Source organism: Erithacus rubecula (assembly GCF_903797595.1).
Source record: "Erithacus rubecula genome assembly, chromosome: 3".
In the NCBI taxonomy this organism is placed as follows: Eukaryota; Metazoa; Chordata; class Aves; order Passeriformes; family Muscicapidae; genus Erithacus; species Erithacus rubecula.
Genome location: NC_136689.1, coordinates 54478880 through 54493588, shown reverse-complemented (window position 1 = coordinate 54493588; position 14709 = coordinate 54478880). Strand labels below are relative to the sequence as shown.

Sequence of the window (14709 nt, the reverse complement as noted above, 5' to 3'; positions counted from 1 at the left end):
TTTTGAATGGAGGGAGCATCCCTCTGCAACCAGCCAGTTAAGGGCTCTCTCCAACAGTATGGATAATCTGGCTTCTAAACTTATTTGATCACTTTACCCTCCTGAGTGACTGTCTTTATTCTTTGTGGTGCAAATGTTCACTTTGACCTAAATGGGCTACTCAAACTACTGCAAATGTTTGAATTAGCATTAGTTGGACCTTGAACAAGTATCATAAGGTAACTCCAGGGTTCTTGGCCACACAATGGCCAGACCATTTTCTCTCTGGCAATCTGGATAAACTGGCTAAAACACCAGTGAAGATCAGAAATGAGCATCACAGCACTAGCTTGGTGTTCTGGATACTCTTCTGAGAAGAGGAATGAAGATATAATTTTCCTGCTTGTGTGAGTACATGGTCCAAAGCCAAGGAGGAAACAGGGCTGTCTCTACCTGCCTTTTTTTTTAGAAAAACATTTCTCCTCCAACTTAAAAACCTGACTAAAACTTCATCAAATCATCACTGGTGTCTTCTCACAATTTTTATTTATGAATAAATGTTTTATGGCTTAAGGAATAAAATGGTGACAGCAAATAATTAAAATTTTAAAAAATGCCAAACCTGATAGTTCCAAAATATTGAAACTGTTAGGGTTCCTTACCTTTAATTTAGGTAACATTTAGCTCTCCATGCTTTTGCTGTCTGAGGAAGAGCATTGGTGCTTATATGACCAGTGACAGACAAAATCATTCCTTAAAAATATTTTATACTTGATTATTTTCCTACCTTCTTTTGGAGAGGCAGCTATGTGATAGATTTCAATAAACTGCATGAGCAGTCTTCATTGCAGTGGCTATGAAATGTCTACAAAGAGCAGCAACTCTTTTAAATTCCAGAACTATTACCTACACTTTTCATGTCAAAAATAATTGAAGGTGCAAGTGTTGGAAATGTTATATGTAAGTAGCTGTTTTTTTTTTCAAAACAATGACTTATTAAAAAAGCCCAGCAAACACTCACTGCTAGAAGCCCTTTTCTTAATGAACTTGTCTTATATTATTGAACATCCAAATAAATAATTAAAAGAAGTTAACAAAAGAAAGTTCTATTTTGCTGAGGCTCTCCACTATGGTAGAACTAAGTGAAATTTAAATTAACTGCTGAAGTTCAATAGTGATTCTCTTTCATCCTTTGAAGAGAGGGAATTAAAAAAGTGCAGCATTCCTATCTGACTTAAGCTTTTGTTGAGAAATCAAGGTAGGGTTGAGGTTTATATCTTAAACATGACCACATTTGCTGGTATTTTGTAAACCTTCAGGAGTGCATAGAGCAAGCTTTTAGTAAACTCTGTCCTGGCTGTTATTTTGATGACAGTCTTCTTGAAACCTAGTGTTTCCAGGTGGTTTTGATCCAGACCAATGCAAAACTTGATGCATTTATGTGGAATTTACGATTTTTCTCAGGAACATAAAAATTGGAACATTTCAATAGCACATCTATAGTTTTAACCTATATTACAAGAAAAAGAATTGCACAGATTTATGTGTACTTAATGAAATCATTGAGATGTTGACAGTGTTTTCTTAGGTGCTTACTCAAAACTTTGGCTTGCAGCTGGCCTTCTTGTGAAAACTTTGCTAGTCTTTACTCTTAATTTTGTCTATTCTTAGGATTTGCTTGCCTTTTTCAGTGGATTGCTTGCACATGCTCTGAGTAAACATTTCTAAACATTATTAGGGAAAAAACCTGCAGACATGAGTTTACAAACCATGATAAACAACAAGGAGAAGGAAGAGTTTGGAAGGCTGTTTTGTGTGTATGCATGAACATTTTGCTCAGTTTATCAACATTACTGCTAAATTACATAGTTTCTCTGTGTTCTTCTTCACTGATAATCTCTAGTTCTGTGCTCTCAATTAGGTTTCTAGAGACTTGCTGTTTACATAAGTAGCAAATGATTGATGGTGTAATGTATTTGTGTTGATTCATTATATCTTGAATTATTAAAACATACTGCTTCTGTTTTAAGTGCTGAAATCTGAGCACAATTTGCTGCAAGTCAGAAATCCCTAAGAGTAAGAGAAGCCACAGAAACTGATTGCAGCATAGCAGGGAATACAGGGAGCCTCAGTGGGTAGATAACAGCAAAATCTAACCCTTTTTCTTTTTCTGTGTGCTGCCTCCTACGCAGAGATTTGACAGCTACGGCTGGCTTATTGACTTGGTAGTCTAGCACTAATTGACTGCCAGCTTTGATAGGGGAGCCTCTAACCAGCTGAACTCTGAGCTGGCATGTAGGTAACTTGCCAATGAGAGTGTTTGGGGGAGGAGAAAATTCTTGGGTGCACGCCTCTCAGATCTGGCTCCCTGCAAGAAGATGTGAGGCTTGGTGTGTGTGCTGTCACAGGCAGATACTCAAGGGCAGCTAAGAGGGAGCTCGAGTGCTCTGCTTCCACCAGGGAGAGAAAGGCAGCTGCTGGAAGTACAAGCTGGCAGGATCATGACAGACCCAAGTAGCAGAAAGGAAGCATTTAAAAAATGCCGGAGTGCTACATTCAGTATTGATGGCTATAACTTTACAATTGGTGAGCCTGATTTAATTTGTCTTCTTTAATCTATTTTCTTTCTTTTCTTTCTTTCCTGTCTTTCTTAGTAGTTCCAGTAAGTACAAGACCAGCTGTTGTCAACTGCCATTTCTCAATATATGCCTGTAAAAATACAAATGCCCTGAAATTTTTGCCTGCATTGGTTTTGCATTCTGTCTTCTGTATTTTCTTTTCCCCAAGAAACCCGCCTTTGATATGCAGCCACTCTACATCCTTTTGCTGGGTTTTGGCACAGGTTCACCAAGATGTTTGCAGTACTTTTGTTTTGGAACCTTACCTCAGGAAAGCCTGGGCTCCAGGGCTGCAGGTTTCCAGCTTGCTAACTGCATTTCCTTCCTATGAGCCCAGAATGTCATTCTTGGGAGCCTTGGCTTTTATTGTTTACTTAGCCAGTATTTTCAAATTCTGTAATTTTTTGTCATTTCTCATTTTGCACAAAGATACATATGTAACAGTTTGCAAACAGAAAAATAAACTTGCTGAGGCAATGAGAAATATTGAGGAAATTTAGGATGGATTGCTGTGGTTGTTAGGAGAGTGCTGTTTCATGTTTATATTTGCTGTCTTAGGGAAAAGTGAGGCTTCTCAAAGTGAAAGAGCTTTTTCCAATAGATTTGGTACACAAAATTTGAGGATTCTCTGAGCAGACTGCTTTGCTTTAAATGTTAATTTTACTAGGGTATGTGTATATATATCTGTACCCCTATACATTATATACCTATACCCTATACCCCATATAGATCTTAGAAGTAAAACAAGCTTACATCCCATTTGAATTTTTAGATTAAATCCAAGTTAAAGCATATGGATACCTTACTTGTAATAATCAATAAAAATTCCTGCTGAATACCTCTAAGAAGAGAGAGATTCCACCTCCTTGCCATTGTGAAATCAGAAAAGTTTTTCCTGGGTGATACTAACATAATTGGACCAGAATTTAATATTATAATGATGGATACAAGCTTTTATTGGTGTGGAGGGAGACACTCATCTAGTCCTTTGATTGGATAATTTGTTTTGTGATCATTAACATCATACAAACATAAAGCTTGTTTAAAAAACTTGGAGATGTGTTTCATTAAACTATCTTTACATAGTTGAAATATCTTAACTATCTGTTAATGTTCATATAGCACTTTAAAGGTGAAACTGGCAGGCCAATGCTACTTTTAAAATTTCTTTCTCTAATGGGAAGGCCCTCCACAGGTTGTTGCAATATGTTCACTTTTGCACCCCCTATCTTAATCTCTTCCACTCTTATTAGTAGTGGGGTTTTATCAGTTTGTGTCAGTCTGGTGGATGAACATTTTCTTTTTATTTGGATGTGGGGTTATGGGCACTTTTTTTTGTTGTTGTTTTGTGGTTTTTTTTTTGGTTTTTTTTTGGTTTTTTTTGTTTTTTTTTTTTTGGGTATTTTTTGTTTGGTTTGGTTTTTCGGCGTTTTTTTGGTGTTGAGTGTTTTGTTTTGTTTTTTTTTAAATTCATGAACAAACCAGCAGGATTGCTGGGTTTATTGCTCTGCTGTCTTTATTGCTGCTCATGCTCACAGTGCAACTGGACCAATTTTAGGATTAAATGACTCAGGGTTTAGAACTGAAAGTTGTCTTGGGTAATAAAAAACGTTACTCTATTTCATATCTATCTGTGCCCAAAACTAGTTGCTGTCTCTAAGGTTTGCAGGTCTGGAGCTGGATCATGGGGCAGGCAGGTGTGGTACATTTAAAAGGTTGGAGCACACAAGGTAGAGACCCTTTTTTCACCTTTTGGCTTGCTTGCCACACTTCTTGGCTTTCACCTTAAAGCTGAGCTAGAGTGGGCAGAGGCTTCCCTTTTATGTTCTCTTTTGTGTGGTAGCATTTTGCTTAAGGCAGAGGTTGTTTCGGGGTGATGGTGTTGCATTTTGGCTATAGAAGCAGCGGAAAGGATAATGCAACATAGTGCTTTGTTTAATGGAGAAGAAAAAAAGAGCTTTATTTAAAGAAACACTATAGTTATATAGGGTAGTTCGTGCAAAACAGAATAGGAAAGGCTCATTGGTCCAAGAGGCAACACCTCTTTGAAAACATACTTTCTGCCAAACATCACATCTCCAGCAGGTGTTTATGTAACTGTTATAATTTCTTGTCCTTGAGCAAATTTCTTGTCCTGAGAAACCCGAGGCTCCAAGGTGCTTTTTCCCTGGCTCCCAGCAGTATCCAGAGACATGAGGGGGCAGGAGTTCTGGGCTAGCCACCCAGAAAAACAGCATTTCAGCAATCAAAAACTGTTTCAGAGTGAAGCTTGCAAACCTCTGCTGGCAGTGCAAAGCTTGAGCTGGTCCCTCACCAGGCCACACCGTGTCAATTCCAGATGTTTCTCTCTGCCCACAGCACACCAGTGGCTCAGGGGACAGCAGCACCAACATGGTGGAGCGCAGTGGGAGGCAGAAGGAAGAGAAGGAAGTGGAGAGAGGTGGAGCTGACCCCCGCATGTGCTGGGAATTCCCGTGTGACAACAGAACTGCTTTGTAAGCTCCTGCTTTCCCAGGAGGGTTTGCTGCCACGCTTTCCCCTCTCTCTCCCAAACCATGTGGCTGCTGCCAAATGCTGCCATCTTGGCCAGATGCCATTTTGGCTTTGTCTCCCTACATGTGGTGGATGCCATCTCAAAAGGGGTACTTCACCATTTTGGGTTTCTTTTTGTTCTCAGGGAATTCCTAAGATTGGCCAATTTTGTACCTAGTGATTATTTACTGCTGTTTTTTGCTGTTGGAGTTTTGCTTGCTAGTAAACTGTTATTTTTTCACTTATATCTACTTGGAATTAATTTCTCGTTATTGGTGGAAAGGGATTGATTAAAACAGTGGAGGAGAACTCATGTTAAGATTGATCCCCTTTATATTGTCTTAAAGCAAGACTCAGGTTTTTGTTGCTTCTTAGCACAGTTGTTGCATTGGAGCTCCTGTGCTACTTTCTTTGGTGTGCATCTCTATTTGATGCACACAGTGTATTGATTCTATGATCTGTGTATTATATAACATTTATTTTTATATCTGGGCAAGTGTGCATTGTACTGAATGACATAACTGTAAAAACTTTGTAAACATGCTATGCAGTATCACCAGCACTGTGTGGTAGACAGACCTAAACAATTAATGTATTTGTTAATCATCTATCCAAGAAACCCCATAGTGCATCAGGGATGGGTTTGAATGTCTTTTTTTCCATCAGATGAGAATTCTGCTTTTTGCGTCCTGACATTTTTTAGAAGTTCTTGGGAAATGTTGAGCTGCTGCATCTGCTACTGTAGTATTAGCTGAGAGAGAAGGCTGATACCTTTGAGGAACAGGGAAATATTAGTTTGAGAGAAAGTAACTTTCCTTTGGGTGCAAAATGAATCATAGTAGTTCTCATGCAACACTCGCAAATTATTGTCCAACTCTGTTCCAGACAGAGTGGGAACAAGACACAGGGAGTTTGGGTAGGTCCATGATGAAATATCTGTACTATTAGAGGTAAAACATGGTTAAACTGTAACTTCTGTCTTCACTATCATAACCTCTAGCAGCATTTTTGAGAGCACTGGAGAAGGATGTTTGGTCATTCCATTGCTTTTTTGGTGTACCTGGCAGTGTACTGTTTGCAATTGGTCTCAATGGTTTTAAACATCTTTTTCTACCTAAATAACCTGATGAAGAGAAGATATTTTGCATTGATTCACATTTATACTAACTTCTAAGAAATCATGACCTTCAGAGTGTTTTGAAAACTGATTACTGACCATGAGACTATGAAAATTTTAATGAAAACATTTAATGGAAAATTTTAATGGAAGACCTGGGCCTAACATTGAACATGAAAGTATGAGGGCAGAGAAGAAGCCTGGTGCAAGAAGAGCTGCTTGCTGAAGGCTTGTAGTTAGATAGCCTTGTGTCTCTGGTGTTGGCCAGCATATGCTTATAGAGCAGAGCAAACTAGCAGCTTCTCAACTACTCTAATTATCACCTTAGCTGCTGACCACAGTGGTTTTGGGACATGACAGTCAAGTTGGGACACATTGGTATGGGAACTGTACACTTCCCAAGGACTTTACAGATCCCTGCAGAAGAGAGGGATGTTCAGTACCAGAAAGGCAAATACAGGGTGACAATACTTGTGTCTGAAGAAACAAGGTAGTTGCAAATCCTTTTCTTCCAGATGCAACTGTTTTAACAGAGACTCTGAGGAGGACTGGGATGCACTCGCCCAGTGAGGATTTTGAATATTCCACTTTTATGGACTTCTTGCACTGGTAGTTGGTGGAAAGATTGAAGCCACACTGTGAGCCATTTAGTGAGACTACTCAAGAACTGGAATAATGCAACTTAATTTGCTCTAGGAAGTTCAGTCTGTCTCAGCTGAAGGCTTCAAGATCTTGATTTACCATGGTTTATGTCATCAAATTTCAGTGTACATGAAGTTTTGTATACACAAGATACTGTATTTGATCTCTTGTTTGACTTTGGCTAAGTTTTTCTCCACTAAAACATAACAGAGAGGAAGTTAAGGCCTTTTTTCCCCCTGTGGATTGTCTTATCACTGCTATGCAAATGAGAGACTATTAACTCAGAATGCCAGTTAAGTGTTGTACAAGTTGCTGTTGTAATTGACTTTGTAGAGGTTGGTCCACTGTTTTTAAACCTGGGAAAAATGATAAACACAAAATTAACAAGAAGATATTTTCCTTCTATGACGGAGTGCTTAATTTCAGTAAAACTCCAATTTTCTGCTATTTATATCCAGAACCATCTGGCAGCACTGTTTGTCCTAGCCAATGTATAAAATAAACATTTAAAAATAGATTTGTAGAATGAAGTGAAGTGATGAGGAGTTCTGCTGTAACTTGGGTGTTTTGGAGAGGAAGGATGTGGTACTGAAACACTCAGTCTAACTCATAGCAGTTATTTATAAATCTTGTAGGTAACTCTCTGTATGAAAACACTCTCTTATACTTTCAACATGCAAAAGCTGTCCCTCCAGTTAGTATGGAAGCCCTGATTTTTGTTTTGTGATGATTTTTTATTCAAACACAAGGTGCAAATAGGGCAGAAGGTGGAGACACCTGGCTGGAGATGAGGATACCTATGCTCTTTGTGCTGGATCCTAGACCAAAAATTTGTCCCCACATCCAGAAATGCAACCAGGGCTCTTTTACAGACAATGAATGATGGTTACTCCCTACAGGGAGGAGCCCAATCCTACCATGATGAGAAATAACATTGTCTCTGCTTTTTTTCCTCTCTGATCTTTGGTAAACTATTCCTGTTCCCGGTGCTATCTGAATTGATATAAAGGTATTAATTTAAAAATTCATATTTTCTAGAATCCCTAAATTTCAAAATAAATAAAGAGGCATAAACTCTTCTGTGCCTTTTGAGCTCAGTTTTAGGCAGGCTGGCAGCCAGGCCTGTCCCTGAACAGGCAGACTCTAATAGGGAGAACCTTCTCTCAAGACAGTTCCTTCTCCCATGCTGAAAGCCAGAGGTCTTCCTCCTCCTCCTTCTCCTCCTGCTGAGGATCAAAGTCTAGGAGCTTTCAAACTAACTGTCTATAGGGATTTGTGTTATTTTGCTGCAAATTTTCTGTTTTAAATCCTTATGGTCTACTAATTGGTCTATTGTTTTGATGTAATGTAAACACAAGCTCATTTTTTCTAGTTCTGTAGCTTTGCATGACTAAGAAAGCAAAAGGCTCCTGGACATATAATTCACTTATTTGTGTACTAGTACAAATCAAATCAAGGGGCAGAATCCTGACCAGCAGTAAATATTCATCACTCCACTGCAGTCAGGAGAACTGCAATGATTTAAATGAGCAAAGGACCTGTTCTGTTCTTTTCCAGTTAAGTAAAAGTTGCTGTATGTTAGAGAAGGAATTGCCCTACATACAAAGTAGGCAAATAATGCAGCTTTTCCATGGCTTGATTGCAAGAACTTTGTCAAGGTTGTGCTGATATGATTTTGCTCCCTATTTCTCTTTGCCAGGTGACAGAGCTTATATCTAACCAACCTGCTCCAAATTTCTAATAGCTACAGGCTTGGAATTTTTAGGACTGAGAAATGAACCTTCATGATTGTATCCAACAGCTTTGTTCTGTAACTGCATGGAAAGTTAGAGATGTGGTGCAGGGAAGGATGCAGTAATTACTGAATAGATGCACTTAATGAAGTCTCTACTGGTTTCCCAGCTGGTAAGTAGAGTGGTTCACTGGAACAACATGAAACAGTCACTTGGGTCATTATGTCACATCCTCCCTCTTGTTGTCATAGCAGCTGCAGTCAGTCTCCTGAAAATTTTTCTTAGGTGCAAACATCATCTCTCCATTAAATGGCAGTACATGGTTTGTCTCTTGATGCTACTGCTGCATGATGATACATTTAATGTCTGTTGATTTAGCACCCTTTCCAATCATCTCAGTCCTGTTTCTCACTGTTGTGCAGAGTGATGAAACCTGCCAAGTGTATCGGGAAAGGAGAGAGGGTAGACAACTGGCTCAGTCAGTACCACTTAATTCAATTTCAACTCCAAGGACTTAAAGTAGATTTTTCAAGTAGATTTAAAGCTGGAGATGAGGATAATGATTATGGATTCTGGATTAATGTTGCATGTCCTTTCTCTTTTAGTATTGATAGTCAATCATTATTAGGAGTCAAAGTGTTCCAAAATCAAATTTTACTTGTTTCTTCCCCACATACATGGGTAGCTGAGGTCCTTGTAGTTCTCCTATATGGCATGCTGATTACTTTTTATGGACTAAGTTTTTCATATTCTTTCTTTGCTTTCTGTTTTTGGGTATTGCATTCTTGAACTGTGGTAATGGATGTGGTACCCAAATTTTGTGCTAGTGTTTTCTTCTTTATATTTTATAATTTGCTCTCTTTTATTTTGTACTTTGTGAGTGCCAGTGTGATTTAGTTTGAATGGAGTCAATTGAAAACTAGGCTTTCTTGCTCTGGTACCTACACACAGCTAATCACATATAGAGAATTTCCAGGAAATTTGTTTTATTGCTCAAGTTGAGCAAGTCATTTAACACCTTTGGAAACAGACTTGAAGTAGAGATTATAAATATATTCACTTTCTCTGAAACTACTTACAGTAACTTTTGCTCTTTTTGTTTGTTTTTTTTTAAATGGATCTTTAGATGAAGACAAGTGATTTACACATATGAGGCAGACAGCCTTAAGGTAACCGAAAATGAGATTTTCATTCAAGCCATGATTCTGTTGTTGGACTTGCACATGAAACCTTTCTAAAGTAACAGGAAGTAACATCTGCACCAGCAGCTTATGATGCGGTGTAGTGTTACTGCATGGTATGGTTGACTTGCTGTATTGAATATTAATGAGAGGTTTATTTGCCAGGATTATCTTCTTTTGTAGTTTTTTGCATATGTTGTTCATTGTGAGAAACCCTTCCTATTTGCTCCACCTGGCAGGTGAGCCAAAGCAGCATTAGGTTTGTTAGATCAGATTTGATTTCATGGGCTGAAGGTGGAAAATCCTGCCCTGTTCTTGACCTGCTCTTTGAAGCACAGGTAAAATGTAGAGAGTTTGTTCATATCCTGGTTTTAAGGTTATGCAGTACTCCAGGGCAGTATTTATTACTCAGATATTTGGACTCCTGAATGGAATCCTAAAAATCTCCTTAAGTCCGTTGTATCTGATCCCATGCTGCTTAAAAAGTATATGAAGTGTGCATGCACTGGTGCCAAAGTGTTTATGTGGAAATCCTCAGCAACAACTGTGCAGTGACATTGATTGAAGGCAGCTGGAAACTCAGTGCACTGCCATTAATTGAACCACTTTTGCAATATTTCTAGAGTCACTGAACTGTTCTCATTCAACCTCTTGTTCCTGAGACAGTGCACAGAAGAGTGAGAGGGGAGGATTCTCTGATAATTAAAAGTGAGTTGCTGAAGAGTTAAGGAGAGGAATTATGATGAAGCCTCTTCAAAAAAGAGGTTGTAGTGCTCCTTTTCTACTGCCCAAGCAAACCTACTGGTGTTGGTAGATGAAAAAGCAGTAAACTTCAGGGCATTTTCAGCCAGAGCTGATGTACTTGAGCTGTGAATCCACACTGCTGTGTGGCATGTCCAATAATCACCCTTACAAGGTTCCTGTGATTAAAGGCGCTAGCAGGTCTTCTTCTTGTCTCTCTGTCAGCATGCAGATGAAATGTTGATGTTATTGGCAAAGAAAGATGTTTCTTAGGCCTCATTTTAAATATACATGTGTGGGATTGTTTGACTTTATGGAAACAGAAAGATAAAAGAACTATGCAGCAATTGTACAAAAAAATTAGGAGAATTACAAATGTCCAAGGGTAAAGAGAAGAGAAGACCTGGGATTTAAAGAATATGCAGACATATTGTAAAGGAGTTGTAAGGTCATCATTCACACTTAATTGCCTTCCTTGTTTAACTCTTTTGTGCCATTGGCTTTTTGAATTTCATGGGGAAACATTAGAAGGGATGTGTAGGAAAAGAAGAATGGGAAAAACTACATGTTCAGAAATAGATATAGGTGTCCTCCAAGGGAAACACAGAACAAGGTGTGGACTTCCTGGCACATGCTTCCTCAAGTACTATCTAGATGTGCTCTGGGTGCCCTCTGGGCTTGGATGATGCCTGAGGCCCTTTCCTGTCCAGGAAGGGAGGTAGAGCAGGCATCAGAGGAACTTCCTGAGAAGTCCCATTCACAGCCATAGGGCTAAATCTGGATCCCCTGGGACTTCTGAATGAAATAGAAGGGCAAAGGAAATGGTGTATAATGAGTCCATGTTGAAAACAATGGGATTATTGCCTTGTAAACACAAGTATTTTGTAAATAAAACTTCCAGAGACTGCATGTTTTGAAGTTCCTTTAAAGTGAACTCTCCTAGGAGCTGAGAGACAGAGCCCACAGCATGCTACTGTTCTGCAGAGTAGGACCTGTTCATATGTAGGAAGATATCTGATGAAAACCTGATTGGGCTAAGTGATGATCCCAGGGGTGCATACAGATAAAAAATGAGAATAGGAAATAAAATTATGCAGATAATTTCCAAATTCTGCAAATATGAAAACAGTGAGTTCATCTCTTGAGAAAGAAAACTCAGAAATGCCTATTGCCTTTCTCAGTTGTCTCTTTGTCTGGCAAAATAGCAGTAGTTAACAGGAATAGTAGTTCAGCATTTATACAATATGTTAGTTGCAGCACAGAAATGTATCCAACTAAAGAAAAAAAAATGCAGTCAGGTTAGCCATGTTTCTTTTTTGGTAAATCAACTAGCATGAAATGCTTGTCTTTATGAACTGCCACAGAAATCAGTCCAGGCTCTTGAGTATTGCAGTCTTTGTGTAGGGGGAGATGAAAGATGATGTATGTCCTAAAAGTATGTCCTATTCACCTAATGTATATAGAAGAGACAATGCAGAGGAAGATCACAAGAGCTGGCAGGTTTTTTAAGAGCCTATGAACTCTCAAGGAGTCTGTCTGCTCAGTGCATCTTGTAGCTGTTGCAAAAGGTGAAGGTGTACAGAATCACAGAGTGGTTAAGGGTGCAAAAGACTTCTGGATCATGCTTGATGCCCCTTCTCAAGCGTACCGACCTATACCAGAATTGCCTAAGACCATGTCCAGATGGCTTTTTAATATCTTCAATTCTGGAGCCTCCAAAAGCTTCTGAGCAACTTGTGCCAGTAGTTGGACAAACTTGCAGCAAGAAAAAAGAGGTGTTTCTCTGTGTTCAGAGGGAACATCCTGTTCTTCAGTGTGTGCACATTGCCTTTGGTCCTGTCACTGGGTACCACTGTAAAGAGCCTGTCTGTCCTTTCTGCATTCCAGTCCTACAGATATATCTACACACTTAGGAGATCCCCCTAATCTTTCTCTTCTCCAGGTTGAAGAGTCTCAGCTCTTTAACTTTGCTTATCCATGAGGTGCTTTCATTAGCTTTGTTGGCTTGTGGTGGACTCTCTCCAGTGTCTCCATCTCTCTCTTGCTCAGGGAACTACAGACTTAGACCCAGCACTCCAAGTGTGTCCTGATCAGTGCTGCATGGTAGGGAAGTATCACCTCCATTGACTTGCTGGCAATACTTAATGAAGCCCAGGACACTGTTAACTGCCTTTGCTGCTAAGGCAAGTTGCTGGCTCGTGTTCAAGCCCTGTTCACTGTCTTACCCATTTCCAAAGCCAAGCTTTACACTTTGGTGTATGTGTGTGACAGACATACTGTGACATCCCCTCTCCTTTATGAACTTCTGGGCCAGATAGGAAACTGTGGCATTGCACAGTGTACTAGTTCCCTTCAGGTGTCCAGCTGGAAAATGCATTTTCAGGCTGCACTCCTGTAGCTCCTCTCTAGCCTTGAAATGCCTCCTCCCATGGCACTGGGTTATGCAGGACAGGTGTGCACGTCTGTGCTGTAATTGCTGTTGAGGGAATCAATCTAACACTGTGTGACCTCTTGTGTTCTGTTTTGTGGCACATATTTGGCAGAATCAGGGCAGTTGAAAACAATCCAGGGCAATCAGGAGTGAAAGTCAAATGCAAAGTACTATGGTTAGATTTCTTATCCTTTGAATGTTCCTGTCACTGCAAATGTAACCTAAGACACATTTGCTATGCATACAAAGGATCTAGCTCTCTTAATTCTTCAGGAACAACTCGTTTACACCTGGCTGCACTAAGATCATAAAGAGGCATGCTGGTTTTGATAGTTATCAGAACCTTTCTGTCTTCACAGTGGATGAGCTTTACAAAAGCTCCGAATTAAGTGGCAGGTGAGGCTCTGCTGTCAGGTGTGAACACGAGCTCTTAACTTACGTCTCTGTCATCCTTAAAAGTAGGACTTGCCCTTCCAAAGCATCCCTTACTTCGGTGTCTTAGTTCTAACATAGAGTAATGCATCTATCAGTCTTATATTTCTAGGTAACAGAAGTGCTTGTTTGGCTGACTGAGGATGCAATTGTGTCGCTGTCAATTTAAGTATCTATTAATAAAGTGCTCTGGAGTTACTGTATTTTTCCCCATGCTAGGAATAATTTGATTTGATGCTGTATTAGAGCTGGCAGGTACTCGAGGTTAAGAAGGTTTGTTGCTCTGTGATGGTTACGGGATCCTTTATTTTGAAAGCGAGTTCCTTTGATGAACAGGAAACCCCAAACCTCACACATATCAGAGGCTGAACTTCTGGTCTAGCATTCTTTTAGCTGTGCACAGGTCAGTGAGTTGGTTTGTTTTTGTTTTTGTTTTTTTTTTTTTTTTTTAAGGATCATTGTATTTTATCCCTGCAACACACATAATTTCCTTTTTTTGTGTATGTACAGCAAGGGGATAGATGTGCCTGCGAGAAATTAGCTGCTATTATAAATTTCAGATCCTAAGGGTCACAGCCACAAGAGCTTATTGTCCAACTGTGCTCTAACAATGGAAACATTTTTCCATGGTAACTTTGTAATGAATCTGCTTGAGAACCTTTCCAGGAAGAACTTTTCCGCCTCAGATTAGGCATTTATGAGGTTGAGCTCTGCTGCTGTAGCTGCGACTGCACGTGGTGTAACTGGTAGTTTATATGCAGCCCAACTATATTCAAGGGGCGAATCTCGAGCATGATCTGTACAACCTGCATATCCAGGTGAGGGCAGGATTTCACTTAATTTAAGGCATCATCAGCTGAGGTAATCATGTTGGTTTTCTTTATATGAAGAAAAATAAATTCTTTAAAGGTGTTGTTCATCTGACTTATTTTGGACAACAATCTTGGGCTGAGCTGGATCATGCCCTATAAGTGACATCTTCTTTCTATTTTCTATAAAGGGACTTGGATAACTGTATCACACTTGTCAATATCTGTGTCTGTAGAAATACCTGGATCTGTGTCTGCCCCTCTCACTCTCCATATACTTTTTTAATCTAGAGGTCTAGAAAATATGCTTCAGTAAAAAAAGAGTAGGGTGAGCAATAAATAGTCTGTCAAAGATAAAATGAGGGACACTCATGCAACTGTTTTCAAAGTCATAAGTCTTCTGAGAAGAAGGGAAAAGTGATCAAACTGAACAAAAGTAATGGGTTGAATACTTCTAGTAATGATAGTGAGACACTGATGTTTCACTGAGAATT

General features: G+C 39.4%; 1 protein-coding gene across 3 annotated transcripts in view; it reads left to right on the top strand.

Annotated features, from left to right (window-relative positions):
• Window positions 1-2335: 2335 nt before the first annotated feature.
• Window positions 2336-14709, top strand: part of PDE1C (phosphodiesterase 1C) — a 200321-nt gene continuing 187947 nt past the window's right edge. For 2 of the 3 annotated variants that reach the window (XM_079301993.1, XM_079301992.1), the window contains exon 1: window positions 2367-2565. In XM_079301993.1, the coding sequence (XP_079158119.1) occupies window positions 2481-2565 (85 nt within the window). In that variant the 5' untranslated portion in view covers window positions 2367-2480. Of the gene's footprint in view, window positions 2566-14709 lie in introns of all 3 variants that reach the window. The other variant, XM_079301996.1, reaches the window with a different exon arrangement.